Here is a 24856-nt window from a genome sequence, read left to right as displayed (position 1 = left end):
TGATGATGATGACATTCATGCATTCAAACGACATCCCCATCGCGCGACGCATCGCCGCGAACATGCCCCGCGCCGCGCCCGCGCCCGTCGCCGTCGCCCGAGCGCTCGGTCGCGCGCCGTCCGGGCGCGGCGCGCGCGCGATCGCTCGAGCGACGGCGCGCGTCGGGGTCATCGGCGCGGATTCATCCACCGGTCGCGCGCTCGCGGGACTCCTCGCGCGCGCGCTGGGCGGCGCCAACGTCGCGCTCGTCGTCGACGACGCGACGGCGTTCGAGATGACGTGCGCGGAGTTCCCGGAGACGGTGTTCGAACGACGGTTCGGGACGACGATTGGGGAATTTGAATCGATCGCGATCGCGAACGCGGCGAGCGACGACGCGACGCGAGCGGCGTTGGAGACGTGTGACGTCGTGATCGTGGCGCACGAGAGCGGACGGAAGGCGATGAAGGGGGCGGAGATGGTGCGCGCGTGGGCGAAGGGGGCGAAACGGGTGGTGTGCTTGTCGAGGGTTGGGGTGAATCGACGGACGCGGAGACCGTTCGACGGACAGAATAAACCGGCCAAGGCGGCGGTGTCGGTGGGTGGGATGTCGCTGCCGATCGGGGAACCCTTGGACGGGGGCGTCGGCGCGCTCGATGCGTTCGCGAAGGCGGAGGAGACGTTGCGAGCGGGACGGGCGACGCTCGGGTACGAACTCTCCATCGTGCGCTCGGGGCAGCTTCGCGGAAACGGACCGCTGCTGCTCGCCGATTACTCGGCGCGTCTCGTGGATAACCTGATGGACGTCAAGTATCAGGATATCTTCATCAACGTCGGTGATACCTCGGAGGGATACACGAAGAGACTGAATCTCGCGCAGTTCATCGCGCACGTCTCCACGACGCGCGCGGACGACGCGCCGGAGGACGTCGCGGTGCTCTCCGTCGTCACCGAGACGGGCATGTTCGGCGAGAAGACGCTCACCGAACCCACCGACAGAGAGCGTCGCAAGGGATACGACATGGCTAAAGGTAAGATCCCGCCGCCGGTCTCCACCGACGTCATCGACCGACTGTTAGACGAAGCCATCGCGGCTGGCCCGTAGCGCGGCTCTCGTCGCGGCGTTGAAAAAAAAAAACTAGGCACCCTCACGTTCTCCGCGCGACGCCGAATCGACGAAACATCGCGAAACCGATGCCAACTCTGAGTCGCGCGGCGATTGATATACACGCTATTACATCACTATTTATCCGACTCGTCCGAGTCCGATCCCAAAACCGAGTCCAGCATGCTCTTCTTTGGCTTTTTTGGCGGCGCGTCTGGTTTCTTCTTCGCGGCGATTGTCGAGCGAACCGCGTCGGAGATTTCCACCCCCTTCGCCGCGCTCTCGTCGCGCAAGCGCTTCAACGTGTCGTGTTGAGTCTCATTTCTCCTCGCCTCCGCCGTCGCGCGCGCCTTCGTCGCGGCCTCGACGCGCGCCTTTGCGGCGACCCCCACGAGCGTGGAGACGTCGCACGCCCCTCGAACGACTCCGCACGCCAGTACGGTGACGTCGCGCGGCGCCATGACCCCTCGATCGCGATGCGTTATCGCGCGTAAAATCTCCAACCCACTCACCACCCGCCCGACGCACTGCGAAGAGGCATCCAAGGAGGCGCAATTCGCCGTAGCGATTGAAAACTCTCCGCTCGTTCGATCCACGCCCACGCTCGCCGCTCCGTGCGTCAGATCCCCCTCCACCTCCACCACCGACGTCTCGGACACACCTCTCGCACCAAAAACCACTCGCAATTCATCATCCACCCGCGTCATCGCGCACGACGATCCGTACGCCACGCCATCCTCGTCTCCCGCCTCCCGCTCGAGCCGTCGAGCGAATCGCGCGCACGCCATCGGCGCCACATCCTCCAACAGCTCGATCACGATCGACCCCTTCAGCGCGCCATCGATCGCGACGTCCACGTACGCCTTCCCTCGCGTCGCCACGCCCGCGCGCTGCCGCTTCTCGCGCCGTCGTCGCGCGTCGTCCGCCCTCGACGCCGCCTCGAGCGCCGCGAGCTCGGGATGGGTCCCAGTCACCCTGAACGTCTCCATGCGCGCCCGGCGCTCGCGCGCCGTCACCGTCTCGCGCCCGCGTCCGCGCTCGCCCTTCGCCACGGGATCGAACTTCGTCATCGTCCCCGTCGCGCGATGACGACGCGATGGGTCATCGACGAACACCGCGATGGGGATGCATGAACGCGCACACGACCACGCGCGAGGCGCGGCGACGGTCGACGACGGTCGACGACGCCGCGGATGATTTTTCGCCACGCAATGCGCGCGCGCGCACCGAGCGCGCGTCGAGCGGTGCGCGCGCACGCGCGGGATAAATCGAAGCGGAAGAATGCGCGAGCGGCGGAACAGAAGCGATCGATCGCCGAGCGCGAGCGCGCGCGGCGTGAACGCTCGAGCGCGAGCGCGGCGGAGGACGACGAGGACGACGCTCGAGGCGGGGGCGAGGGCGTGGGGTCGAGGGGGGCGTCGAACGCGTACGCGTTCAAGGCTTTGGAACTCGCGGGGTCGTACACGAAGGTCACGGGGAGGAAATTGTTGGAGGGTCGCTTCATGGTGCACGAGGCGGCGGTGGTGCTGTATAACGCGCCGTTCGCGTGCGCGAGTCACGATGCGGCGGATGTGTTCGATTACGGGAATAAGGCGGCGCTGGGGTTGTTTGAGTTGGCGTTTGATGACTTTGTGGGGATGAAGAGCACGAAGAGCGCGGATGAGGCGGACGCGGCGACGCAGGCCGAGAGAAGGGCGCTTTTGGACGAAGCGGCGGAAAAAGGGGTGATTGAGAATTACAGCGGCGTGCGAGTGAGCTCGACGGGGAGAAAGTTTCGAATCGAGGACGCCACGGTGTGGACCCTCGCGGCTGCAGACGGGGAGAAAATCGGGCAGGCGGTGCGGTTCGATCGAGTCGTCCGGCTGAACGACGACGGATCCGACGGTGACACCATCATCGTGAACGATCAAGGCGAGTGGGTGACGGAGGGCGAAGACGACGAAGCGGCCGCCGCCGAAGATGTGGACGTGGACAAGACCAAGGCGTGGATTTCGTCGCTCGAGGAATCCATCAAAGCCCAAGGCGACGCGATTCGCGCGCTCAAGGCCGAGGGCAAGACCAACGACGAAGCGGACGTGCAGGCCGCGGTCGAAATTCTTTTATCGCTCAAATCTGAGCTCGAAATCGAACAGGCCAAGATCGCGAACTAGCGCGCGCGACGACGACGACGACGACGATATTTTAATGGGATAAGACTCTTCGAGAAACGACGTAATTCAAAGTGAACGAGCCGTCGCCCGATTCCCAAACCTTTTCGGGTAAACTTCGTTACATCAGTATTACACGACCTCGCGCGTCGCCGTCTTCGCGCCGGCGCCTCCCATCCGCGCCAATCCTCGACGCGCGTCGTCGTCGTCGAGCGCTGACTAGGCGTCGTCGTTCACTTCGCTCGTCCGCGGCGTCGAGTCCGTCGACACCCGTCGTTCGTCCATCGACCGTCTCCGAATGAATTCACCGAGGTCTTTCTTACTGTCCTCGGTGTGATGTCTCGGGTTGTACATCTCCTCGATGTATCCCGGCAACGGCACGTCGCGCCGCGGGTTGGATTTCCCAAAGAAGAATCGCGCGAAAAAACCGTGCTTCTTCGGTTCTCCGTGCTCGCCGTGCGTCATGGTGCGTCCGCGTCGATGGTGTTGCGCGCGTGGTTTTATCTGCGTTCGTCGCGCGCGTCGTTCGGTGCCGAGCGCGTCGATCAGTGGCGTCGTCGTGCGCTCCATCGCTGCGCGGTGCCGTGCCTAGGTGGGTGCTGAGTCATCAGGGCGGGATGTGGGCGGTTCGGGCGCGCGCGCGTCGCGGAGCGATCGAACGACCGAGGGTCTCACGCGCGCACGCTCGGGATGGATGATTCGATTAAAAGCGACGTTTGATCACGGATCGGCCTCGATGGCGGCGATGGAGTCGGCTCTGAGCTTGGCGGACCATCGACGCCCGGCGCTCGCTTGGTGCACGAGAGAGAGCTTCTGCGACTTGGTGTACTCGGGGTGGATCACGAGCCACTTCGGGAAGTCGTGCTCGGGGATGAAGAATGCGTCAATGTAGGCGGTGACAAAGAGCCACTCGGTGGAGGTTCCGGAAGGGGCGAGCTTGGTGAACTCGGCGCGCAAGGTTTGGATGTCGAGCGACATGAGCGCGCGCCCGGCGTCCGTGCACTTCTTCACCCTGCTGAAGCCGTCGACGAGGACGTGCTCGAGCAAGCTCGCGGCTTGGCCCCAGAGCACGGCTAAGGCCTCGGGGGCGACGTCCGCGACGGCGAGTTTCGTGGTAAACTGCAAGAGCTCGGCCGATACGTCGTCTACCCATTTGCTCTGGCGTTTCGGCGCCTCGCGCAAGTTGTACTTGCCGGCGAACGTCGAGTTCACCAAGGCAAAGTTCGGATCGCCGTCCCCGATAGCCTCCGCACAAAAACCTATGTTCAAAAGTAATGAGGCGACGTTCTTGTACACATGCTCGCGCAAATCTTCCACAGCCGCGACGGTGTGCGAGTAAAAGCGATCCGCCGAGGCGGCATCCTTCAACGGAAGCGACCGCTTCACGCGAGACTTGATGCGCTTGAACTCGTCAGCAACGCGTGCGAGCGACTCTATCGCGATGCCTCGCTCTTTTAATCCGTATAAATTTCCGCTCGACAAGATGTCCTCGTCGCCTTGACTCGGCGCCGTCACACGAATCGCCATAACGCCACCCGAGTTCCCGAGTCTGGACAGTGTCCCACGAAGTCGTGGCGTCATATCGTAAGAGTCAGGAAGTAAACCTTCGGTACGACCGAACGCATTGAAAGTCTTCACGAGGGCTAGCTCGAAGAGCTGACAGATGCCATTGAAAATGACCGGCACGCTCGGACGCATCACTTGCATGAGCACGGTGTACTCGACGATGCCCTGAAGAATGTACAGCGATGACGCGGTGATTTTGACCCCCGCTCGGTCCAAACCGACGTCGTCTCCATCGCATGCGTGCTCATGCTCTCCGTTCGAGGCGAAATCCTCCGTCGATACGCTCGTAGACATATCGACAGCGTCGACGCCGTTGTCTGCGCGAGACGCTTCCGCGTTTGTTGCCACGGATTCATTGGACTGTCCCGTTGCAATGAAAGGATTCGGCTGATGAATGAACCTCACGAACGATTCCGAATCCAGGATCTGGTCCGAGTTGAACGTTGTGATGGCTGTGTCGCCTAAAGTCTTGCCAAGGCCGTTAATCGTCGCTTTCTTCCGCTGCATGGCGCTCCTCAGATCGTCTCGGACCCGTTTCACGGCATCCATCGATACGGGAATCCATCGCTCACTCTCAAAGATCGTCTTGGACGCGTCGAGTCTGGCGCTGTGAAGAGATTCAAAGTATCTATCACCGATTCGTTCCAGTTGCGCACGCAGCGTCTGCGATTCCTCGCCGCAGAAAGCCTCGGCGCACGTGATGAATACGCGACACAAATCGAAAACCTCTCGGAACGCCGCGTTACTCGGTGGGCCAGAGGACTGCAGCAACGCTGCGAGTCGAACGCTTGCCATTTCCACGATGGGCTTGCGATTTATTTGCAGCGCCGCGATAAGAGCGCTACATGTGTTGATCGCCTCAGCATTCGACAAATCGATGGTATCTTGCATCGCCGCCTGACACCAGGCCGTCATCCTGTATGACGATAAAAATATTTCATGCAAGGACTCGAGCGTCTTTCGCAGACATGGCACGAATTGCATCGATGAGAGCTGCGAACAGAGCTGCTTGTAACCCATCCTGCTCTTTCTCTTCGCTTCGATCTCTTCATCTTGCGCCAGCATGGCATGCAGGCGCAACATTCCCTCTGTTTGGACTTCCACCGCCTTGAGGAACGCGTCCTGAATCTTATCGGCCAAGTGCTTCACCTCGTGACCGAGTTTCGGATACTGTTCGTAAAGCTTTGCAAACTTTTCCGCGTCAAACGTGCCGCACAAATCAATCAATACGTTATCAACACACGTCGCGAGCTCCCATCGTAGAGCGACGAAGTCTTCTCGGAGCGTGTACGTGCATTTCAACCCATGCATACCCTCTAAAATACTCCAAGCCTTGGAGTACAACGTCATGGCCTCTGCATAATCTGATGCGTCTAATCGAGAGCGAATTTTTATCTCGCACGTCTGACAGAACTTTATGTCCTCCAGAATCCGAAGCGTCTCGATAATCGAACCCTTCGTCGTGTGCGAGCCTTGTACTCGTAGCGCACTCTTCACGTCCGATCCCACGCGCTGGAGCGAGCGTCGAGAATTCTTCAACAACACTCCCGCGGCTTCAAGCGTATCGTAAATCTTTGTGATGTTCTCCATGCCCTTCTCAAAATCTTCGCCGTGCGCCATGATCTCTCTATTCAGCGCCGAAGATACTCTATCAGCAAGCTCGGATAATCTCTCTTCCTCCTTACTCAGGTCCTCCACCGTGAAATCTGCGCCTAGGCGTCGCAATGAGACCAACACGGGATCGAATGTCGGCTCGCTCGTCGACGGTTCGTCAAAGTACCCGCGCTCGACTCCAGCGACGAGCGAACCCTCTTCCATCACTAATTCAACACCCGCGGCTTCGTCTCTCGTCGTTCGAACGTCCACCGCATCGACACGGCGCGGTGACAGAGACTGAGCGAAGGACGCTGGAGAGACGCTCGCCGGCGACGCAGTCTCCCCATCGTTTGACATCCCACTCCTCCCGTTTGGCGAGCTCATGATTATCCTCGCGCGATCTCGCATCTCCTTTGCTTTACCCTTGATTTCCTCCATCCTCTCCGCGAAACCCATATTCTCTGAGGGCGTAATCAAACTAGTTCAACTGGTCCAGGAGCGTCTCTGTAAACGCGCGAAACTCCGGATCCTCCCTCGCCAACTCCAACGCCCGCGAGCCGTCTTGCGCGTCGTCGATCGCTCGCACCACCGCGCGTATCCGACTATCTCTCAGCAGCTCCCGAACGCGCTCACTCGTCGCGATTCGCTCCAACGCGTCGCGTCGAAGTCGCGACCCGAGCTCGTCCTCCGAATCTTCCTCAAATCGTCTCACCGGAGCGTTTCTCTCGATCTCCGCCGCCGGCTTCTCCACCGCGGGTTCGGCGACGGAAGGTTTTGCGCACGGCGTCTCTGTGAGCGCGTAAAAACTGTCAGCGCGGTTGGTTTAAACGAGACTCTCCGAGTGAATTCCAAAATGCGAAATCCTGTCAAAGTCACTCGACGCGTACCTCTGTGCGTTTTGAAGCACTTCACCGAGCAATACGGCGCGCGGCACGTCGGACACTTATAATTCGATCGATCGGTCTCGCACGAGACGCACGTCGCGGTCGCGGGCATGTGCGAGAGTGCGGCGAGATGGACGACGGGGACGCGACTGGAGTTTCGCTGGACATGAAGCGGTATCGACGCGCAGACTCACAACGCGTAGACGCGAACCTCGATATCGGGACGGGATTCAGGCGCCGTGGCAGTGGCAGGGTCCAAGTAATCCCTGGCGATGATGAAGAGGGAGGCCGTGGGTGGACATGGTCTGGCGACGACGCACGGGACGGAAACTCTTCGGCACGCCGAGCGAGAGGAGCCGAAAGCGACGGCGAACGTCGACGCTCGAAGAACGAAGGAACGGTCGTCGATCGCGGCGAGAATGCGTACGTCGCGGGCGCTGAATGCGCTGGAGATGGCGCCGCCGGTGGCGTAGAGGGCGATGTTGGAGAAGGTTGCTCGGCGCGTCGATACAATGTCAACGCCGGCGACGACCACGAGCCATTCAGCGGTGAGCTCTCGGCGACGTATGAAGTTGTCAGAGACGGAATAGAGCGCATCAGAAGTCGAACCGAAGCACGCCGATCTTGTTCGCACTCCGTATGCAGACCAAGGACTGTAGAACGGGTCGTACATGCACCGCGTTGGCGACGCGATGACTGGCACTAAAATGGTGCGCCCGACGCTTCGAGAGAAACCGCCCCCGACGAGAATCTCGGGGTGTGGCACCGTCGCGTACGCCGACGATGCGACTTCAATATCGGGCGGTGCGACCGCGGGCGGTGGCGATTCGATTTGTGTGACCGGAATCCTCGCGGATCTCGCCGCTCGCCGTCTTCGAGCGAAAGTCACTGGCCACTCGCGCGTCGCCCACTCCCCGAGCGCGTCCTCCGCACCCACGATCGAGCTGTTCGCACTCGGCCAATACGCGACGCGAAATGAAACAGAGAGCAAATCTGCCTCGCCGAACATCGAGCCGTATCGCACTTCACCGAACAGCGGGCTCAGATTTACCGCTTCCGGAGCGAAACCGGATTCCGCGTACGCCTCGCGCACCGCCTCGAACGCCTCCATCGATCTCGTCGCCACGAGAACGATCCATCCATCCTCATCCGCGACCACGTTCGCGGAGTTTATCGGCCATCCCGCGATCGCGGACACCACGCGACTCCCTCGCATGGAGCAATAGACGGACCACGACCAATACCGCGCCGCGGCGGGCGGCGCCAGCATCCGCGTCACCACCGCGTCCTCCGCCCCCAGACGAAAACCCGACCCCCCGCTCTCGTCGAACGCGCGCGCGTAAATCATCCCCGGATTCCCCGTCCCCTCGCTCGACACCCCGTCCTCGGAATCCCGCTCGACATCCGCGTCGTGCGTGAATCGCATCGCGCCCTCGGACGCGCGCGCGTCGTCGAAGAATCCAATCGTCATCCGCGCCCTCGCGCGCGCGTCCAACGCGTCCGCGTCCGCGCGCGCCCGATCGAGGGTAATTAATCCAATCATCCCCAGCGCCGTCGTCCGCGCCGCCGTGGTCCACCGGCGCGAGAGCGCGTCGCGACCCATCGTTCGGGCGTCGCGCTCTCGGGCGCCCGACGCTTCGTCTTCGTCCCTCGCCTCGTACACGGAGCATCACAGACCGATATACCACTTTCTCCAAAATACCCATACGCACGGTGTCTTTCATCCATCATCGCACGCGCGACGTGCGCGATATACATTATGACGTCATATATTATCACGCACACCGAATGGGATCGCATAGCGTACACACGGACTGAATACGAGGCGAAAACCGACGACGCGCGGTGTCGACGCGACGCGCGGCGGCACGCGTCGACGCGACGCGCGGCTTCGGCGACGGGCTTCGCGCGGCGACGGGCGCGCGGGCGACGATGTCGACCCCGGACGCGGGCGACGCGGGCGACGCGGGCGACGCGCACGGGCGAGGGGCGCGCCGGAGGATTCCGCGGTCGCGCGCGCGAGGGGGGGGTGGGACGACGACGCCGAGCTCCGGGCGCGCGGACGCGGGCGTGATGACGCGCGCGCGACGGACGTTGACGTCGATCGCGTCGATCGATGCGAGCGCTGGGGGTGGGGTCGATGTGGGTCGGGCGAAGCGACGGAAGATTGCGTCGGCGCGCGCGAGCCGCGGAGACGACGCGGCGGAGGCGACGAAGGCGTCGTCGACGAGTAAGAGCGCGCGTTCGTCGAGTGGACGATCGGGAGGAGGGAGACGGAATGCTGGATCGACGTCGAGCGATGGGAGCGGGGAGTCGGCGAGCGATTCGGTGGTGCAGGTGTTGTTCGAGGACGTACGGAGGGCGGAGATAAGGCGCGCGGCGAGCGGCGCGTCTCCGACGACGAATGGGTCGGACGCGATGACGACGACGACGTACGGCGATACGCCGCCGGTGACGATGGGTGAGATTGATCGCTTGAGGGAGAGGAAGCTCACTCGGTTTTGCATCGAGAGCGAGCGAGAGACGCAGGCGAAGACGAGACGGGCGAGGGCGAAGATCACGGCGAACGCCGATGGGCACCTGAGATTTAACCTCGGGGATTGTCTCACGAACGAGTACAGGATCGTCGGGTCGCTGGGCGAGGGGACTTTTGGGAGGGTTGTGGAGTGCTGGGACACCGTGACGGAGACGCGATGCGCGGTCAAGGTGATTCGAAACGTGCAAAAGTATCGGGACGCGGCGATGGTGGAGATTGAGGTGCTCAAGACGCTCGCCGAGGGGGACTTCAATCACACCCGTGGCGAACGGTACAACTGCATATCGCTTCGACGAGCATTCGACTATCAAGGTCACGTGTGCATGGTGTTCGATAAGTGTGGACCGAGTCTGTACGACTTTTTGCGAACGAATCGGTACAAGCCGTTCCATCCGTCCACGGTGCAAACCTTTTGCGAGCAGCTCCTCGTGGCGGTGCGATACGTGCACTCGCTCGGTCTGGTTCACACCGATCTGAAACCGGAAAACGTCTTGCTCATGTCGAATTCGTACCGCGAGAACGCGACGCATCGCGTTCCGGTCGATCACACCATCCGACTCATCGATTTTGGGAGCACGACGTTCATCGATCGCCACCACAGCGCCGTCGTCTCCACTCGACACTATCGTGCGCCCGAGATCATTCTCGGACTCGGATGGTCGTATCCGTGCGATATGTGGTCCATAGGGTGCATGATGATCGAGCTTCTCACGGGTGAGGCGTTATTCCAGACCCACGATAATCTCGAGCACTTGGCAATGATGCAGCACGCGCTCTCGAGGACCATTCCAAACGCCGTGGTGAAGCGAGTCCCCAAGGACAAATTAAGAGATTTGTTCAACCGAAACGGCGCCCTTAATTGGCCTAACGAGAAAACGGACGCCGAGTCATACGCGGCGCTGGGTAACACCGGTGTCGTGCGACAGCTCCTCGAGAAGCACCTCTCGGGCGAGGTGTTGAGTCTGTTCGCTGACTTGGTCGGCAAGCTCTTGGATTTCGATCCAAAGAGACGAATCACGTCCAAGAGCGCCGTCAATCACGCCTTTTTCTCGCTCGATCTCAAAATCGATTGGCGAATCATGCGTAACGGCGATGGAAGAGTGCTGGGCGTGAAAAAATGAATGGCAAAGCTACTGGTACACAAAAGGAGAAATCAACTTACGATGTGCAAGGATCACCGATCGACAAGAGCGCTCGTATTTACGCGAGATGATGATGAACGGTGTTTAACGATGTAATATAACACAGCGCGCGCATTCCTGCTAAAAATGCATCGTCTCTCATTACTTCCCGCTAGGTGAGGATCGATCGCGATCGCAGAGCTCAATCGTAATCATCTTCGTCCGCACCCACGTCTGCAGTGAGCGAACCCGCGGCAAACATGTCGTCTGCGAGCGAGCTGAATCCACCCAAATCCCCACCATTCGCTGCCTCGACTTCTTCCTTCACTTCTTCGACCGCGATGTCTTCTTCCCTCTTCGCGCGACGCTTCGAGGGCGCCGCATCTACGTCGTCGTCCTCAAAATCCTCGTCCAAATCGTCCCGATACGTCTTCCGAGCGACGCCTCTTCTCGATCTCGTCGATCGCGCTCGCGGTTCCACCACCTCATCCGGATCGAACTCGTCCTCCGTCTCGCTCGCATCTCCTCCGAAATCCTCCTCCTCCTCGTCATCGATAAAATCATCTTCAACCTTTTTCTTCGCGCGTCGACGCGGCGCCTTTGGCTTCGGCTTCGCCCGCGATCTCGCCTCGGTCGTCGTTCCGCCCAGATCCCCGAGATCTCCGAGATCTCCGCTCGTGTTCGCATTCTTCCCACTCCTCGCTCTCTTCCCACCCCTCTTCCCCCCCGCCGGCGCCTCCGCCTTCTCCTTCAACTCGCGCTCCAACTCATTCAGATCCGGCGGCGGCGGCAGATCCGCCGCGTCCTCCACCAAATCACTCAAGAAATCAAACTGCTGCGGCACCGTCTCCACCGCTCCCTTCAGATGACTCGCGTTGACGATCTTCGCCCCGTGTAAAGCCGCCACGTCCGCCGTCGTCGTCGTCAACTGCTTCACGAAGAGTTCGAGCGCCTTGGCCAGGACGATCGGCGCCGCGCCCGCGATCTTCCCCACCTCATCGTCTTTTTGCATCAACCGCTTGATCCGCGACGCCAGGGCGTTCGGTTTGGGCGGCATCGCTCGCGCGCGCGCGTTTTCCACCCCACGCGCGCGCGCGCGCCGTCGCGCGTCGTCGATCTCACCGCGAATTCGCGCGATCGCCCTGGGTCCGCGCGCGAGGCGTGTGCGATCACGTATATACCGTGACACGCACTCACAGTACGCGTCGTACCATCGCATTGTGACTCCAATACCGCTGTGTGCGTGGACAAGACACACACGCGCGCCGGGACGTGGCAAAACCGTGCGTGACGGCGAAAGAGACCACAGAATACGCGTGCGCGTCCCCGCGCGTCGCCGCGCGCGCGCATGCGCGCGCCCGCGATCGCCCGCGCGCGCGCGCGGTCGTGCACGATCGCGGTGACGTCCGCGCGACCGCGCGTGGGCGCTCGTGGGCGTCGAGGGCGCGCGGTCGTGGGCGTCGGGGGCGATGCGAGCGATGTGGCGCTCGATGGCGGCTCGAGCGATGGGATGGACGACGACGACGCGCCGAGCGTGGAGATCGCGGCGCGGGCGACGCACTGGGTCGTCGAGCGTGATTTCTTACCCGGCGCGTTGGCGCGCGCGGTGCGAGGGAGATACGATGACGTGTTCGAGGACGCGACGCGGGCGCGCGGGGAGCGATTCTGTTGGGACCTCTGGCACGTCCCGAAGCAGTACACGCTGTTGCGAACGCCCGCGGAGGATTTCTTCGGCGAAGAGTTACACGGGGCGTTGGAGGAGACGCTGATGACGTACGCGAGGGAGAGGTTGGGATGCGCGTCGATGACGCCGATGTGGATGTCGTGTTACGTCCACGGGATGCGGCAGGAGTTGCACGCGGACGTGCCGCACGGACCGTTCGCGTTCGTGTTGAGTCTGACCAGGGAGAGCGGCGCCGACGGAGGGTTTACGTTTTCGGGCGGAGAGACGCAGATCATGCGCCCCGAGCGGTTGAATTATTGGCGGAATTTCGACTCGAGCGAGGTGGTGGAGCGGGCGCAAATCATGGAGACGATTTCGCCGCGCTTTAACCAGCTCGTGGTTTTTGATCCGAGACTCCCGCACGGCGTTACTGAGGTTTTTGGCACGCAAGACATTCGAGATGGGCGATTGGTGTTACACGGATGGTTCAAAGACCCCGAGCCGTCGTTCTCGGGCGCTTTGTCGGAGGAGGACGCGGCGGAGACGCTCGAGACGGCGCTCGCCGAGCTCTACGCTCGCTTAGTAGAGCTCCCGCGCGCGAGCGGCATGGTGTGCGCTCGAATTACAATCACCCCGAGCGGCGATGTGGACGATCTGACGTGGACGTGCGATACCCTGACGCCGATTCCGTTACCGGAGCTTCCGTCAGAGACGGACATTCGCGACGCAATCATGCTCGACATCGCGTCGGCGTTACTCGAGCTCAAATTCCCCCCACGAGACGGATCATCCGTCATAATCCTTCCATTTTGCTTCGAGTGAGCGAAAGGACCGTGTTTCATCGACCACGGCGCCGTCAGTTGTAATTTTGTATTTCTCTGCGGCGTCCGCAGCCTCACAATTAGCCGTGACGCGATGTCGTCCGCACGCTTACGATGACATCCGTGGCCATTCCCGACGTCGACGACGATTTCACCGTGGACGTCCGCGACTTCAACGGCGTCGTCGTCGCTTTACGTCGACCGAAATCCTTTCCGGAAGAATCGAGTACTTTCGACAACGACGAGACCGGACGCGTGGAATGGCGCGCCTCCCCGTCGCTGTGCGCGTTTCTATCGAGCTCGAGCGGCGATCGTGTTCGTGCGATCGGTGTCGAGGTGCTGGAGGTCGGCGCTGGGTTGGGTGGGCCGGGATTGGTGCTGTGGAGGATGGGCTTGGCTCGGCGCGTGGTCACGACGGATGGAAACGTCGGCGTCGCGGCTGATTTGGAGTCATCGATCGCGAGAAATCGATCGATGGTGGATAGAGAAGTGTTGAACAGTTTAGGAGAAGTAACGTCTAAAGTTTTAACGTGGGGCGATGGCGGCGCGAGCGTTCGAGAGGTGTTACGCGGCGAACGATTTCCGCTCGTCTTGGCGAGCGACGTCGTGTACAGCGCTTTGAGCGCCAGAGGGGTCTTGGAGCTCGTCGAATCGACGTTAAGCGTCGAGGGTGAGAGCGCGTTCGTTTTGGCGTACGTCTCCAGATGGCCGCACGTCGATCGGGCACTGTGGGAAGCCATCATCGATCTTCGATGGACGGTGCGGGCGCAGAACCCGGCCACGTTCGACGACGTGGCTCGAGCTGAGGCTCTGGAGGATCGTCCGTGCGTGTTCGTCTTGACGAGGCGCGCGAAAGACGGTGGGAAGAGGAACGACGATGATGCGATCACGTTTGAATCGAGCACGACTAGGCGCGAGTGGATGGATGAGGACTCGGAGACGCTCAAGGTGACGCCGTGCGATGCGTTGACGGAGAGTTTCGTGAGCGATCTAGCGAAGACGCTTCGTGAGCGAGGTGAAGACATCAAAACCCTGGAAATAAATTTTAAAGGACCGTTCAAGATGTGCAAGAGAACTTTGGACGCCTTGATTGACGCATTTGGGTCGAAAATCAATCTCGAGAGAGTGCGCCTGCGTGAGTGTTGGCTCGACGTCGGGTGTTGGCGCCGGTTCGGCCGGTTTCTGAGCGCTCTCACAACGTTGAGAGAGCTCGAAATCATGGGCGAAGAGATCGACGGCGATGTTTTGAATGCCATCGCCGGGGACGAAACGACATGGATCAAACGCTTGAGGCGAATAAAGTTTAGTCGATGCGAGAAGTTTGACGCCGTAGCCGCAAGCGTCTTGCGATCGACGTGGTTTCCAACAGTTGAGTCTTCGCGAAACGTCGAGATCTTGGATATATCGCACTGTGATATTGCTGACGAAGGGTTGAAATCGCTGTGTGCGATCCTCGTGGGAATGCGCGAGATTCACCTGACGCACGCCGGGATTTCCGCGCTCGGCGTGGCGGAGCTCGCAAGAACGTTTTGCAATCACAGAGAGCTTCAAGAGCTTGATCTGAGCGGAAATGACTTCGGTGAGTCCGGAGCGGCGGAATTGGGCGATTATTTGAGCCATCTCGCGCCCTCGCTCAAGGTACTAGACGTACGTGGATGCAACATCGGCGATCGAGGCCTCGCTTGGTTGCGCCTGGACGCGCTCGAAGTGCTTGAGACGCTCCGTCTTGGATCGAACGGCGTCTCTGACGACGCCATGTCTCCCCTCGCTTGCATCCTGAGGGACTCCAACCTCGCGAACACGCTCAAATCTCTCGATCTCGCCATGAACATCATCACCTGGCGCGGCGCTTTCGACCTCACCGACGCTTGGACCGAGCCGTCGACGTTCGCGACGGAAAACCCAACCGCAAGCCGCTTCGCGCTCAACACCCTCTCCGTGCGCGGAAACCACTTGGGCGACGACGGCGTGGATGCCATCATCGACGCAATTCACTCACTCCAAGCTCTCATCGAGCTCGACCTCACCGATTGCGCCGTCTCATCCGCCGCCGTCGCCGCCCTCTTCGCCGCCCTCGTCAACCGCCGACGAATCGCCGTGCGTCTCCGTTCCAACCCGCGCGTCGACCGCTCGTCCCTCCCTCCCCCCCCCACCCCCCCCAACGTCGGTCCAATCTTTCTCTTTGACTGATTGTCACTCCATATCACCCTCTTCATCCACCTGCACCGTCGTTCACCGTCCCCTCGCCGCCGCCGTCGCCCGCCGCCGCGCCAACACCCAATCGCCCGCCCCTTGGGTGTTACACCTCGCCATCGACCGCACATCGCGCCGCCCGTCGCGTCGTTTCACCGAGCATGCGCGCGCGACGCCGCGAGCGCTCGCGCGCGACGCGCGCCGTGTGCCTCGGCGTCGCCGCCGTCCTCGGCGCGTCCTCGGCGCGCGCCGGCGGGGCCCCACCGCACGCGAAGACGTGCCTCCGCGCGCACCTCGTCGGGAGCGTCCTGGGTCAGAGCGATCTCGGCGGCGCCAGGGCCTCGGTCGCGGGCGCGATCGCGATGAAAGCGTTCGACGAATTCGAGGGCGCGCTCCTGCGCGGGGAAGAACCGAGCGCGGAGTTGCGCGAGGCGCTGGCGAACGCGTTGCGCGGGAGCGATCGCGCGGCGAACAAGAAGTGCGTCGAGGAGGCGGAGAAGGAGATGAAGGATCCCCAGGATAAGAAGGACGCGGATAAGTTTTTGAAAATGACGGAAGGACTTCCAGAGGCGACGTGTAAGGATCTCGCGGCGTGCGTGACGTGGTTCGAGGGGCGAAAAGACAAGTTTAAGGGACTTTTGATTCAACGCGAGGAGAAGCGCGGCGAGGAGAAGGGCTCTATGAAAGGCGGTGACGGCTATCCCACGGACAAAGTCGAGGAAGAAGAGGTCGACGAGGAACAAGTCGGCGACGACGACGAAAGTGACCCGAGATCGAGGCAGGATGACGAGGCGCTCAAAGACGAAGAGGACGAGAAAGAGGCGCTCGAAAAGCAGAACTCGGAAGTTCCAGCCGGCGACGATATTCCGGAGCAAGATGCCGAGGTCGACGGTTTCGACGACAAGGAAGACGACATCGACACGCAAAATGACGACGACAAGGAAGATGACGGCGGATCCAGTCCTCCACCGACGGACGACACGTCTGACTCTGCGCCTGTGACTCCAGACACGTCTGATTCTGCGCCTGTGACTCCAGACACGTCTGATTCTGCGCCTGTGACTCCAGACACGTCTGATTCTGCGCCTGTGACTCCAGACACGTCTGATTCTGCGCCTGTGACTCCAGACACGTCTGATTCTGCGCCTGTGACTCCAGACACGTCTGATTCTGCGCCTGTGACTCCAGACACGTCTGACTCTGCGCCTGTGACTCCAGACACGTCTGACTCTGCGCCAGTGACTCCAGACACGTCTGCTTCTGCGCCAGTGACTCCAGACACGTCTGCTTCTGCGCGTACGCAGAAGACCAGAGCCAGAGGCACTCTCGGCGGTGCTGAAGGCGCCGCCGCCGCCAAAAACGCTGATAACTCTACGGCCGCCGCTGCTAAAAAGGCTGAGAATGACGATGCCTACGCCGCCGCCGAAAATCCTGAGAACGCCGACGCTGAAAAACCTGAGGACACCAAGGATGGCAAGTCTGACGACTACGTACCTCCGGAAGAACCTGATGACGGATCTGCGGACGGTGATGCTCCTGAAGAAATTGAAGAAGCACCTGAGGCTGCTCCGGATGACGCTGAAACGACCGAACCGCCGGTGGACGCCGATACCGAAGCAGACAAGGCCGATAACGCTGCCAATGAAAATACTGAAGCAGAGAATCCAGCTCTCGGTTTCGCCCGTCAACCTCACACCGGAATGGTGTACTTCGCCGTCGCTTCGACGTTTGGCGCATACGCGGCCTATGTCGTGCATCGACGCCGTCACGAGGCAGAGCTCTTACCCACAGCGTGTAAGTACGGAGCCATCTCGTACGAATATGGTGAAGAAGCGTTGAAAACAACGAAAGCGTGCTGAAGAATAAGAGTCAAATACCTGCTTCGCTCAACACCACACCACAAGTCCCGAGTGATATGTGAAACTTCCTGTAATATAATTTCACCGTCAGACAAAGCGGAGTCCTCCTCACAATGAAGCGCGAGCTTGGCGAGGGTGAAACGGAGGCGTGCGATGAGGAATACATCGACCACAACGGTTCTACTGATGCGATCGACGAGGGAGCACTCGAACGGGCGCGTGAACTTTGAGCGCTCGCACTCGGCCGCGCTCGCGCTATATATGGACTGCCCAGCGTATGACTCTGCGCGTCCCAGACTTGTGCGACCGAACTGACGTCGACGCGTTAGCGCGCGCGCAGGTGCTTAAGCATGTATTCGTAGACGACCCGAGAGTGACTGAGGCGCGCGAGGAGTGGGAACGCGTTCGTTGTGCCCTCGCTGATGCAAGAGCTCGCGAGCGCGCGCTATTGGCCAAGTGCGCTGCGCTCGCAGATGAATGTCGAGGACATGCGAGAAAGATGACGATGACGCTCGATTTATCGCGAGAAGACAGTACTACAATTGATGCGCTCAAGAATGAGCTGGAGCGCGCGTGGGCGATGGTGGATGAATCACACGAGAGCGAATTGGAGAGCAAGCGAGCCGTGAGCGAGCTTAAGACTGAGATCGAGCGCTTAACGCGCGGTGAGGATAGGTTCGAGGATGGCACGACGGACGAAATCGCGATCAACGGAAACAATCTAGTCGGAGAAGTCAGCGTATATCGACCGAGCGCGCGAAAAGCACAATCGCGTGAGATCTCGTCTCTCATGAGTGTCAAGGAGAGTCTCACAGCCGAGAGAGATGAGCTGTTGGAGCAGACGGTCAAACTGAGAGAGGAGCTCGATAAACTGTCCGAAAGGACGAGACACGCCGAGTGCGCGAAATTGGAGCTCGACATTGAATTACAAGATGCCAGAGATGCATCGCACGCGAGCGCGATCGAGGTCGAGAGAGAGAAGAGGGCAAAAGAGCGTCTTGAACGCGAGATTCATCAAATTGAAGAGCGCTCGGAACAGCGAGAGGGGGAGATCAGAGAGAACAAGCTAAGAATGGCAAAAACTGAAGAGATTATCGTCAAAGCAGAAAAAAATGCTCATCTTCAAGAGCGCCGGGCCGAGGCTGCCAACAAAGAATTGAATGTCTTTGCAAACAAATTTGACAAGCTTCGTCGCGAGCTCGACGAAGCGAGGGTGAGCAACAAGAACGCTGAGGACGCAAATCGAGCAAAAACTCACGAGATCCGGGCTTTGAACGACGAAGTAAAAAAACGCGAGCGAGAGCGAGAAACAATATCAAAACACTCGATTCAGCTCGAGTCCAAGCTTCGAACGGCTGAGCAGTCGCGACTGAACGCCGACGAGGCGAGGGATGTGCTCAAGCGCGAGGTTCAGCTGCTCGAGCAACGTCTCGAAGATCAGAAGCGGGACTTAGAAAACGAACAAAGACGAAGGGATAATTTGATGAGAGAGCGCGATGTCTTGCTCAAGATGACAACTCAAGCACAAAATGCCACGAGTAGACAGCAAGATTTGCTGCGCATACACGAGGCCCAGCGCCAAACTCTTGCGAATGAAATAAAGAGCTACAAGATTGAGCGAGCGAAGCAAGAAGAAGACATCAAGCGCTTAGATCAGCAGCGCAACCAGGCTTTGACGGAAATAGCGGCGGGCACGCGACGTCAGGAAGTACTGGAGAATGAGGTTCACGATAGAGAGTCTCAACTTTGTGACCTGCAACAACAGTTGCAAGACGCGGAGAACAGAATCAAACACGCCGAGAAGGCGTATGATGTCCTTCGTACCGAACGAAATTATCAATCAAAATGTCTTGTAGACGCTCAATCTCAAATCGTCGAGATTAAGCGCGATTTAAAGGCGAAGAATGTTGTTCTTGAAGGTTTACGAGAGGAAGCTCGCATGAAGGATGGCATCATTGTGAGCGAACGCTTTGAACATCGCAAGCTCGACAAAGAACACGAGGCACTTCGGAAACAAAATGACAGATTGAATGTGAAGGTCGATGAAATGCAAGACGCTCTCAAGCACACGAATGATGAGTCCAAGACGCTTCGAGCCTCAATTGTATCGCTCCAAGAGAGTCGAGATGCGCATCGAAAACAGCTCGATGTCATGAAGCGCGATCGAGACGTGCTCAATACACAGCTAGTTCAACGCAATCAAGAGTGTGCTCTATTGTACGAGAAAGTCAAGGTTCAGCAGAAAATTCTAAATCAAGGTCAAGCCGAGTATCGAGAACGCATTCGCGAAATTAAAACACTCAAGCTGAGACTTGCATCGCACACGCACGAGCTCGTCTCCCTACGAGACGCCGCGACGAGCATAGACACGCTGAAACAAGAGGTTCAATCTCTTGATCGCGAGCTTCTCCACGAGCGCACGAAGGTTAAAGCGCTAAGCGAGGAATTAGAGAGTCCAATGAACGTCCATCGTTGGCGACAGCTTAAAGGAAGCGACCCGACAACGTATGAATTGATTCAAAAAGTGCAGGTCTTGCAGCGAAGGCTTATCGCTAAGACGGAAGAAGTCACTTCAAAGGAGATACTCATCGCGGAAAAAGGCAAGGTTCTCGACGAGCTTCGCGTCGTGTTGTCCAGGCAGCCTGGTCCGCGAGCGTTTGAGGACCTGCAAGAAACGCACGCGCAAATCAAAGAGAAAGCTCGCCAAATCAAGGGCTTGCAGAGCGAGCTTAAGATGTTCATCGCGCATAAGGATGCGTACACGTATGAACTCGGCATGCTTCACGAGGAGCTGGCGCTTCTGCGCAGAAAGAAGAGTGGCGTCTTGCCGGCTCGATCCGTCGTCGGCTCGTGACTGGGCGCTCTCGTCGTCACAGTACAGAATTCATAACCCATTACACAACTAAACAGCAAGCTCTTCATCTTTATTTCCCCTCGATCGCGGAAACCATTGCGTTGCAGCAATCGATACCGATCTGCGCGTGCGCCTTTTCGACGTCATCCTTCGCGTTCGCAAACTTGGCCTGATGCTCCGCCAGTCCCTTCTTCACCGCCTCTGGATCCAATTGCTCCACCGGCACCGCCTCAACTGCGCAAATATCCGTCGTTGAGTCCGCGTGCACGAAGCAGAAGCCACCGGAGACGAAATATCGCTGCACGTCCTTATCGCTGACGTGTACGCTCACCACCCCGGGTCTGAGCTGCGAAACCGTCGGCACGTGTCCCGGAAGAACGCCGAAATCGCCCGTCGTCGCCGGAACGAGCACCATGTCAACCTGCGCGTCAACATCATACCTCGTCAGTCGCTGATCCACCCATCCTACTCACATAAAAGCAATCATCAACCCCTTACGCGCGCGCCAACGTTGAAAAATGTCCAACTCCACGGAAACCTTCCCGATCACACTAATCTCTCGTTCCCTCGCCCCCCCGTACCTCTGTCTTGTCAAACGGCGCATCATGCGGCAAGTAAAAATTAAGCTTCATCTTCTCCGGCGTTCCCTTCACGTCTTCCGTCACCGGCGTCGACGCGAACGTCGAGCTCGTCGCCGGGTGCTCCATCGTCGGCGACGTCTTGTGTTGCTCGAAATTCTTCATAAACGTCTCGATCGACGCCCGCGACTGCGTCGACGCCCCTCGAACGGGCACCGACGCGTTCTTTCCCACCACGCGTCGCGCGAGACGCATCATCGCTCGCGACATCGCTCGCGGCGTCGTCGCGCGGTGGCGCCGCGATCGCGTCCGCGGCGCATCGCGACCGCGATCGAGGGCGCATCGTCTCCACGATCGCCCTTTCCACCACTCCAGTACGACGCGGGGGGTGATAAAAAAACGAATCGACCTCACACGAGGGTTCGCGCGTCGGACGTCGGCGGACCGCTCGCCGGTCGCCGACGCGGCGACCATGCCCGCGTTCACGGGAACGATGGCGGCGGACGTGAGCGACGCCGCGACCGCGTTCTTGACCGCGCTCGACACCTCGCTCGCGCGCGCGTGGCGAGACGAGGACCGGGAATGGCGAAAAGAGGACCGGGCGTGGCGACGAGAAGATTTAGAATTCAGAGTGGAGGAACGAGACTGGTGGGAGCTCGAGCACGTGCATCGGGACGAACAGCGGCGATGGCGACGGCAGGACGTGGAGCAGAGAGTGTTGGAGAACGCGCGGTGGGTGTGGGGGCGATACACGGAGAAGAACCGGCGGGACGTGGAGGAGAAGGGCGAGCAGTTGCGGACGACGAGTAATTTGTCGGCGTTGATCGCGGGATTCGCCGTCGTGGCGTTGATTGAGTTGCAGTTTAGCGATCCGACGACGAGGCCGGATCAGAGCGAGGGGTTGATCGTGGCGTTCGCGTGCGCGACGGCGGTGACGGTGGGGTTGATGTTGAATTCGATGGTTTTGTGCTCATTCATGTTGAGTAATATTTTGCGAAACGGGAAGACGTACGTGAGCGAGGACGAAGAGAGCGAGTTCTTGTACGCGTGCAGAAAATTTGCGCTGCATTATAAGCCCGGAGACACACCGCCGACGCCGCAGAGGAGTTTCGAGAGGTACTGGGAGACGCGGTGCGAGAGCGACTGGCGCAAGGCGTTTCGGATGTTCACCTTTGGCGTGCCCATGTTCGTCACCACGCTCACGATCGCGACGTGGTTGAAGTTTTGGTACTCCATGGTGACGTGCGTGTGCGTGACGTCGATTTCCATAATCGCGGTCGCGATTTGGTATCGAACGCAGAACGTGTGGGGGGCGCACCTGCTCAAGCGAAGCGCGGAGACGTTTTCAAAGTCTCGATACTTCCCGCCCGAGGGGTTACCGTTCGACTGGCACGCCAGACCGAGGAAGGCGCCTCGGAGTGGCGCCAAGTCGCCTCCCGAAAGCGCCACCACCGTCGGCGTCGGCGCTCCGTCGGCGTCCGCGAGCTTCAAAGACGACGATTTCTTCGGCCCGTCGAACTCGTCCCTGGCGCACTCGCCCGAGCTCAAGGAAAAACCGACTGTGCAAACAACGGGATTCGAAAGCATCGCCATCGATCCGTCCGTTCGCGAGCGCGAGTTCATTCGAGACTCTTCGCCGCGCGCCATCGAAGCGGCGACTCGCGAGTTCGCCAAAGCCAATCTCAAAACTCCGTTCGCGCACGACCCCGCTTCCCCACCTCGCACGCCGAGTAAATAAAAAAGAGATATAGCATTTACACCGATCATCATCCACGGACGCGCGCGGATCTCGACCCACCGCGACGCGCGTCGCCGCTCGTCCGCGCATGGACCCACACACCGCGAAATCATCCACACTATTGTCTGCGTCGATCCCACATCACGTCTCGTCCGCGAAACGTCCGTTGAGTTCGCGCGCGCGCGCTCTTTGCCCCCACCCGTCGTCGCGCCGCGGTCGTGGGTCACGCTCGAGCGCGCGCGCGGTGGGTGTATTTCTTACCCGTCGCCTCGGCGCCTGTGCGCGCGCGCGGCGTCGAACGGGGCGTCGAAACGGGGCGGATCGTCACGAGGCGAACATGTTCGCGGATTCCAGAGCGCCGTCCGCGGCCGACCGCGCGATCGCTCGCGCGCGCGAACGCGCGGACGAAGCCGAGCGAGAATTACGGAAAAAAATGTACCGCTCGATGCGGGACGTGACGAACGGGACGAACGGGCGAGAGAGCGGAGGACGGGCGAGGGAGGGTGAGAAGAAGACGGTCGAGCGCGCGCGGGGGACGCAGACGACGAACGCGGGGGATCCGGTGCGCGACGCGCGGGCGTGGATGGACGATGTCGTCGCTAGGGCCTCCGCGGAGGCGTCTAGGTTCGAAGTGGAGGGACGGGAGGGGTTCTCGGCGCGAGGGGCGAGCACGGCGCGCGCGTTGTTGAGACGCGCTTCGGAGCGCGCGGCGGACGCGCGAGAGCCGTCGAATGGCGTCGACGGCGGAAGAGTGGCGATGAAATCGGGTGCGTCCTCGCCCAGATATTCGCGAGCGGACGTCGAGGCGGTAGAGGCGACGCTGCGAACGGATCATGAGAACGCGATGACGTTGACGCGAGAGCGCGCCGAGGCGGCGGAGCGAGAGGTGGCGTCGCTCACGGCGCGATGCCAAGAACTCGAGAGCGCGCGGAAGAGCGCGCGCAGCGCTCTGGCAGAGATGGCGTCACAAAACGCAAAGCTAGTTACGGCGTTCGCGACGAAGAAGGATGAGTTGAAGGCGCTACGGGAGAGCGCGGTGGCGTCCACAGCGCAGCCAGAGACCAAGGCACAGATATCGGAGCTTAGAGAGGCGCTGGCAAACGCCAGGGCGGAGACGCGCGCGGCTCGAGAGACAGAGGCGATTCGTAGGCGTGAGCTCGACGCTACGCGAGCAGAACTGGATGATCTTCGGTTGAAGTCTCGTAGTGATGCGTCGTCGGCGCTGAAGACGCAGTTGGCATCGGTGATGAAGGAACTCGAGCGCGAGCGTGAGGCGTTCGCGTCTCAGAAAGAGTCTTGGAGGCAAGAGCGCGCGAAGCTCATCAGACTCGCGGCGGATCCACGAATGCCCGAGCCGAGGCACACGGCGAAGGGGCCGTCGCCACCAAAGGCGCCGTCATCGTCGTCGTCGTCTCCAAAGGCTTCGTCCTCGACGCCGCCGAAGGGTCGACGAATGCCCTCACGCTCGCCCAACAAGCGCGTGACGCCTCCAAAACCTCCAAAAGCTTCACCATCACCGGCTCGTCAGCGAACGCCGTCGCGAACTTCGCCGAGCCCATTCAAGAAGAAACTTAGAGAGCTTCGCGAACAGGCGGAGGCGTTCAAGGTTCGAGGGAACAAGGCTTTTCACGCCAAGACGTATGACATGGCACTCCAGGCGTATGCGGATGCGTTAGCGGTGAGTTTCGTGGACGATCCCTTCCGCGCGGTGCTTCACGCAAACAAGGCGGCGGCGTTGCAAGCGATGGGCAAGTATTGCGACGCCGTCATGGAATGTTGTATCTCGCGAACGTTCGACGACACGTACATTCGTGCCTTACAGCGCCGAGCCGACGCGTACTTATCGATGGGCGATTGGCCAATGGCGATGAAAGACTTGGAAGAGCTCCTGCCGCACATGGGTGAAGACTGCGCTCTCAAGTTACGCGAGGCGAAGCGCAAGGTGCAAAATGGTTGCACGTCGTGCGAACACTACTCCGTTCTAGGCGTGAGTTCTCGCGCGACAAAAGTGGACGTGACGAAGGCGTACAAGTCACTCGCGCTCAAGTTTCATCCGGACAAGGCGCCGAGCGATGCAGTGCGTCCGGCGAGTGAGGCTATTTTCAAGCGAGTCGCCGAGGCGTACGCGACGCTGAAAGATGCGTCCGCGCGCGCGTCTTACGACGCCTCCCTCGCGGCTTCAAGATTGCGTCGCACGCACTCCATGCCGTGACGA

At 60.3% G+C, this 24856-nt stretch overlaps 16 protein-coding genes across 16 annotated transcripts; 9 read left to right on the top strand and 7 right to left on the bottom strand.

Annotated features, from left to right (window-relative positions):
• Positions 1–275: 275 nt before the first annotated feature.
• OT_ostta09g00700 (NAD(P)-binding domain) lies at positions 276–1085 on the top strand (the record flags this gene model as incomplete). Its single annotated transcript, XM_003081014.1, has 1 exon — positions 276–1085. The coding sequence occupies one exon, from the start codon at positions 276–278 to the stop codon at positions 1083–1085; it is 810 nt and encodes a 269-aa protein (XP_003081062.1).
• Positions 1086–1222: 137 nt separating this feature from the next.
• OT_ostta09g00690 (Cyclophilin-like peptidyl-prolyl cis-trans isomerase domain) lies at positions 1223–2155 on the bottom strand (the record flags this gene model as incomplete). The annotated part of the gene is made up of 1 exon (XM_003081013.2): positions 1223–2155. One exon carries the CDS (start codon positions 2153–2155, stop codon positions 1223–1225), a length of 933 nt encoding a protein of 310 aa, XP_003081061.2.
• A 141-nt stretch (positions 2156–2296) lies between these two features.
• On the top strand, positions 2297–3235 carry OT_ostta09g00680 (WHEP-TRS; the record flags this gene model as incomplete). The annotated part of the gene is made up of 1 exon (XM_003081012.1): positions 2297–3235. The coding sequence occupies one exon, from the start codon at positions 2297–2299 to the stop codon at positions 3233–3235; it is 939 nt and encodes a 312-aa protein (XP_003081060.1).
• Positions 3236–3451: 216 nt separating this feature from the next.
• OT_ostta09g00670 (unnamed product) lies at positions 3452–3697 on the bottom strand (the record flags this gene model as incomplete). The annotated part of the gene is made up of 1 exon (XM_003081011.2): positions 3452–3697. One exon carries the CDS (start codon positions 3695–3697, stop codon positions 3452–3454), a length of 246 nt encoding a protein of 81 aa, XP_003081059.2.
• Positions 3698–3952: 255 nt separating this feature from the next.
• On the bottom strand, positions 3953–6850 carry OT_ostta09g00660 (Vacuolar protein sorting-associated protein 54; the record flags this gene model as incomplete). Its single annotated transcript, XM_003081010.2, has 1 exon — positions 3953–6850. One exon carries the CDS (start codon positions 6848–6850, stop codon positions 3953–3955), a length of 2898 nt encoding a protein of 965 aa, XP_003081058.2.
• Positions 6851–6872: 22 nt separating this feature from the next.
• On the bottom strand, positions 6873–7390 carry OT_ostta09g00655 (Zinc finger, HIT-type; the record flags this gene model as incomplete). Its single annotated transcript, XM_022983281.1, has 2 exons — positions 6873–7183; positions 7282–7390. 2 exons carry the CDS (start codon positions 7388–7390, stop codon positions 6873–6875), a joined length of 420 nt encoding a protein of 139 aa, XP_022839560.1.
• Positions 7391–7468: 78 nt separating this feature from the next.
• OT_ostta09g00650 (Zinc finger, HIT-type) lies at positions 7469–8881 on the bottom strand (the record flags this gene model as incomplete). The annotated part of the gene is made up of 1 exon (XM_003081008.2): positions 7469–8881. One exon carries the CDS (start codon positions 8879–8881, stop codon positions 7469–7471), a length of 1413 nt encoding a protein of 470 aa, XP_003081056.2.
• Positions 8882–9210: 329 nt separating this feature from the next.
• OT_ostta09g00640 (Serine/threonine-protein kinase, active site) lies at positions 9211–10935 on the top strand (the record flags this gene model as incomplete). Its single annotated transcript, XM_022983280.1, has 1 exon — positions 9211–10935. The coding sequence occupies one exon, from the start codon at positions 9211–9213 to the stop codon at positions 10933–10935; it is 1725 nt and encodes a 574-aa protein (XP_022839559.1).
• Positions 10936–11137: 202 nt separating this feature from the next.
• On the bottom strand, positions 11138–11992 carry OT_ostta09g00630 (Histone-fold; the record flags this gene model as incomplete). Its single annotated transcript, XM_022983279.1, has 1 exon — positions 11138–11992. The coding sequence occupies one exon, from the start codon at positions 11990–11992 to the stop codon at positions 11138–11140; it is 855 nt and encodes a 284-aa protein (XP_022839558.1).
• Positions 11993–12445: 453 nt separating this feature from the next.
• Positions 12446–13420, top strand: OT_ostta09g00620 (Oxoglutarate/iron-dependent dioxygenase; the record flags this gene model as incomplete). Its single annotated transcript, XM_003081004.2, has 1 exon — positions 12446–13420. The coding sequence occupies one exon, from the start codon at positions 12446–12448 to the stop codon at positions 13418–13420; it is 975 nt and encodes a 324-aa protein (XP_003081052.2).
• Positions 13421–13533: 113 nt separating this feature from the next.
• On the top strand, positions 13534–15609 carry OT_ostta09g00610 (Leucine-rich repeat, ribonuclease inhibitor subtype; the record flags this gene model as incomplete). The annotated part of the gene is made up of 1 exon (XM_003081002.2): positions 13534–15609. One exon carries the CDS (start codon positions 13534–13536, stop codon positions 15607–15609), a length of 2076 nt encoding a protein of 691 aa, XP_003081050.2.
• Positions 15610–15773: 164 nt separating this feature from the next.
• On the top strand, positions 15774–17471 carry OT_ostta09g00600 (unnamed product; the record flags this gene model as incomplete). Its single annotated transcript, XM_022983278.1, has 1 exon — positions 15774–17471. One exon carries the CDS (start codon positions 15774–15776, stop codon positions 17469–17471), a length of 1698 nt encoding a protein of 565 aa, XP_022839557.1.
• Positions 17472–17748: 277 nt separating this feature from the next.
• Positions 17749–20325, top strand: OT_ostta09g00590 (hypothetical protein; the record flags this gene model as incomplete). Its single annotated transcript, XM_022983277.1, has 1 exon — positions 17749–20325. The coding sequence occupies one exon, from the start codon at positions 17749–17751 to the stop codon at positions 20323–20325; it is 2577 nt and encodes an 858-aa protein (XP_022839556.1).
• Positions 20326–20395: 70 nt separating this feature from the next.
• Positions 20396–21173, bottom strand: OT_ostta09g00580 (ATPase, F1 complex, delta/epsilon subunit; the record flags this gene model as incomplete). The annotated part of the gene is made up of 2 exons (XM_022983276.1): positions 20396–20746; positions 20907–21173. 2 exons carry the CDS (start codon positions 21171–21173, stop codon positions 20396–20398), a joined length of 618 nt encoding a protein of 205 aa, XP_022839555.1.
• A 223-nt stretch (positions 21174–21396) lies between these two features.
• Positions 21397–22641, top strand: OT_ostta09g00570 (Calcium release-activated calcium channel protein; the record flags this gene model as incomplete). Its single annotated transcript, XM_022983275.1, has 1 exon — positions 21397–22641. The coding sequence occupies one exon, from the start codon at positions 21397–21399 to the stop codon at positions 22639–22641; it is 1245 nt and encodes a 414-aa protein (XP_022839554.1).
• Positions 22642–23074: 433 nt separating this feature from the next.
• OT_ostta09g00560 (Tetratricopeptide-like helical) lies at positions 23075–24853 on the top strand (the record flags this gene model as incomplete). The annotated part of the gene is made up of 1 exon (XM_003080997.2): positions 23075–24853. One exon carries the CDS (start codon positions 23075–23077, stop codon positions 24851–24853), a length of 1779 nt encoding a protein of 592 aa, XP_003081045.2.
• Between the last annotated feature and the right edge of the window lie 3 nt (positions 24854–24856).

Source organism: Ostreococcus tauri, assembly GCF_000214015.3.
Source record: "Ostreococcus tauri WGS project CAID00000000 data, contig chromosome 09, whole genome shotgun sequence".
Taxonomy (NCBI): Eukaryota; Viridiplantae; Chlorophyta; class Mamiellophyceae; order Mamiellales; family Bathycoccaceae; genus Ostreococcus; species Ostreococcus tauri.
The sequence above is the reverse complement of the archived record's forward strand: the minus strand, read 5'-3'. Positions and strand labels throughout refer to the sequence as shown.